Genomic DNA, 3319 nt, shown 5'->3' with positions numbered 1-3319 from the left:
CGCCGCCCCCAAGCGCTGTCGCCTGCCCACGGGGAAGGCCGTCCCCCCTCTGATCAGCGAGCCCGACTACCGCAAGCGGGGACTCGACGAGTGGAACTATGTCATCGTAAGTTTTGAGCCCGCCCGAGTGCCTAATATCTTTCTTTGGTCGCCCCTTGCCTGACACAATAAAACTGTTTTGTTATTTCGTCGTTTTCGGCGCAGCCCCTCCCTGAGCCTTTGAAAGTTCGCTCCAGAGAAATTATAGCGAGTCACCTGTACAGTGGGTGTTCCTGCCAAAAGCGCAATGGGCTCCAGGTAAGTGAGTCTCGCCACTCGTACTAAGGGGCCGACGACAAGTATCCAGTTTTCATTCAGCCGGCTTACATGACCACAGAATAACTTTCCTTGAAATGCACATAGAAACGAATTTTTAAGGTCCGGGTAAAGTACCCAGAATCACCACCAATTGATGAACGTTCCGGCTAGCGATAGGTCAGCGCTGATCCCAAATTTATTATTCTACCCCCTTGATTTTTTCAAATAAGAAAGCTGTGGTCAGACACAAGATATTAATGGACTGTTAAACATTTCTAAAAGCATGTCGTGGTTCCTTAGTTTGAAAACAAGTTCGCTGAGGTTTTATTATGGACCTTTACAGGATAACTGCAGGCGCTGGGACTGCCGGGGGGCGCCCCATTGCTGCAAGACTGGACTTTGCAAGAACAGCGGAGGGGCAGGCTGTGATGGCTCACTGTGCAGAAAGGGGTGAACAGTCAAATTTCCAAGAAAAATAACACATTTAAAAGTTTGGGATAATTAAAAAGGAACAAAACCGTCTAACTTTAGTAAAATGCGTTTATTTGAATGGCAATGTCGATGCAAATAAAAGGAGGTAGACATAAGAAAATACAATACTTTTTCAAATACAAATAAACAATGAATGGTAAGTCATCACAACAATCAACAGTTTTATAAGGCAGTTAGGTCGTCGAATGGAATGAATGAGTCAATCGTCACATTTCATCACAGAACTTTAGCTTGGAACATGCTTCGATCACAGTTTACACATACTGGGAGGCTGTAGTTTCCACTGTCGGTGCACCGCTTTGCTTTTACACTGAAGCTGGGTGAGATGTTCCTTATCTGAAATACAAACAAAAGTAGTATTAGATAACAGGTATAAGACTCGGGTATTATGAAACTAGTCAGACCGAAATAGAACACAAACGTAATACGGCTATTTTAAATATATAAGAACAAAAAGACAGATTGTACATACCCCCAGATTTAAGGTACGAGTTGACAGGTCCCTCGATGGCATCGGCCCATAGGGCGAAGTTGACATGAGGGTAGACGACAGCGTCCTTGCCGCTGCCGACCTGGGCGTTGCACACCAGGACGCCGACGACGGTGGGCTTGTCGGGCCCCGGCCGCAGCAGGGGGCCCCCGCTGGCCCCGGACTGGACGTTGCACGTCGTCAGGATCTGGCTCGACGCGGAGGTCCACCAGCCCGACACCTCCCCCCGCGACACCAGCGGGCGGAGCACGCGGCCAGGGTCGGCCGCCGAGCGCTCGGAGAACAGCGGGAAGCCGGCTGCGATCACGGGCTCGCCTACAGAACGGGGCCAAAGCAAAGATGGTCAGCACACTTTGATTTTGCGGAGTCAGAACACAGAGATTCGACGGAGTTGAGGGTGGCGGGATGGCTCCACGAGCGATTTCTTACCAACGCGAGGCGGGCGGCAGTCCAGGGTCAGCGGCCGGAGCTCGTGCACCAGGGGATTGTCCGCGACGATCTCGAGCACGGCGACGTCGAAGGGCTCGCCGTCCGCCGAGCGCCATACGACCACGGCGGGAAGCGAGTGTTCACCCCAGCACACGGTCACCCCCCTGTCCTGCGAGGGCAGCGGAGGAGAACAGGGTGAATCACAGACTTGGGCAGTTGAAGATGAGCGCGCGCGAGGCGGACGATGCGAGGGTGGATACTCACCTCGACCAGGACGTGCGCGCAGGTGAGGATGACGGGTCTGCCCGGGTTGCCCATCTTGCCGACGACAACGCCAGACCCCCACATGTGAGCGCAACGGACCAGGACCACGCTGTTGTCGATACCTGCAGCAGAAACAAAAGAATCAAAAACGATACGAAGGGTTCTCGAGGAGAATGGAAAAAGTCAAACCTCGCAAACGGCCGAAAAGTTTTGCTCGTTTCGTCAGTGGACCCAGATTCTTCCGGAGATAGGAGATAGGATATGGAGGTAGGGGAAAAGGTCTATATGTTTCACAAGGCGTCAAATACTTGGAACTCTGGATGGCGAGTCAGTAGTAGCCAACATACCGTAAAGATCGACGTCGTCCGTGGCGTCACCGTCGAACGCCGGTGCAGTCGGGGGAAGGGCGGGGCGAGGTCGACGCCCAGCCGCCCGCGCTCGCAGCTCCAGCTGGAGCACGGCGTCGAACAGCAGGCGGCGCAGCCCAAGACACAGCGTAAAGCCCACGGCCTCCCCGCGCCACCAGGTGAGCGGCGAGAGCACGACGGCGCACGGGAGGGCGGCGGCCGCGGCGGCCAGGTTGTAGACGCCGGCGCCCTCGCAGCCGGGCGTGACCCTGGCGTCGGTGAGCGTGAGCACGCCGCCCGCGGCCGCGCCGGACACGACGCCCTGGCACACGGCGCCCAGCAGCCCCGGCGCGCCCAGGGGGGCGGAGGCCGTGCACACGGCGGCGCCGCGCGGGGGCACGCCGGGGACGCGCGGCAGCAGGCGGCGGAGGGTGTCCGTCACGGGGCCGAGGCCGGCGCGCTGCTCCGGCACGGGCTGCAGCTGCAGCAGCAGGAACATGGACAGGAGCGCGCGCACCTCCCGACTCGAGTCGTCGCAGGTGCTGGCGTCCCGGATGGTGGGCTGCAGCGAGGGCCACTGCTCGGCGGCGGACGACTCGAGGCCCACCGTGTCGCTGCTGAGGCGGAGCTCGGCGAGGACCTGGGGCAGGGCGGCGGCCAGCTTGGGCCAGCGCCACGCCACCAGCACGCGCGCCTGCACCTCGGCGAGGTCATCCTCCAGCGGGGGCGGCGTGGACAGCCCCGCGCCCACGCTGGGCTCCCCCGCGGAGAGGGGCGGGGACACGGCGCGTGGCTGAGATCACAGGAGGCGAGGGCGGCATGAGGTCACTGGGGGTGGCGGTGCGGCGGCGAGGCGCTCCGGGCCGATCGGAGGCCCGCGTCATACGCCCGCCATACCATACTCCTCTGGCCCTCACCTTGATGCTCCCCCGCCTCAGGACGACGCTCAGGGCTGGGATAGCGCGCCGCCGGATGACTATCTTGCCGCCGCCGGCCGACT

General features: G+C 59.3%; 1 protein-coding gene and 1 long non-coding RNA gene across 3 annotated transcripts in view; one reads left to right on the top strand and one right to left on the bottom strand.

The window, feature by feature from the left end:
• LOC127751020 (uncharacterized) lies at window positions 1–868 on the top strand. The gene is made up of 3 exons (XR_008011944.1): window positions 1–106; window positions 205–297; window positions 641–868. It is a non-coding gene; the product is annotated as an uncharacterized LOC127751020 (long non-coding RNA).
• The window catches only part of LOC113210004 (peroxisomal leader peptide-processing protease-like), a 92136-nt gene continuing 89636 nt past the window's right edge, over window positions 820–3319 (bottom strand). For both annotated transcript variants that reach the window (XM_052273839.1, XM_052273844.1), the window contains 5 exons: window positions 2320–3112; window positions 1973–2094; window positions 1709–1877; window positions 1262–1594; window positions 820–1125 (listed from right to left, as the gene is read on the bottom strand). In XM_052273839.1, coding sequence (XP_052129799.1) covers window positions 1037–1125; window positions 1262–1594; window positions 1709–1877; window positions 1973–2094; window positions 2320–3112 — 1506 coding nt within the window. In that variant the 3' untranslated portion in view covers window positions 820–1036. The remainder of the gene's footprint in view (window positions 1126–1261; window positions 1595–1708; window positions 1878–1972; window positions 2095–2319; window positions 3113–3319) is intronic.

The sequence above is a fragment of the Frankliniella occidentalis genome, unplaced genomic scaffold, assembly GCF_000697945.3.
Source record: "Frankliniella occidentalis isolate FOCC.00 unplaced genomic scaffold, Focc_3.1 Scaffold7, whole genome shotgun sequence".
In the NCBI taxonomy this organism is placed as follows: Eukaryota; Metazoa; Arthropoda; class Insecta; order Thysanoptera; family Thripidae; genus Frankliniella; species Frankliniella occidentalis.
Note: the sequence above shows the minus strand (reverse complement) of the source record. Positions and strands in the feature narration are given on the sequence as shown.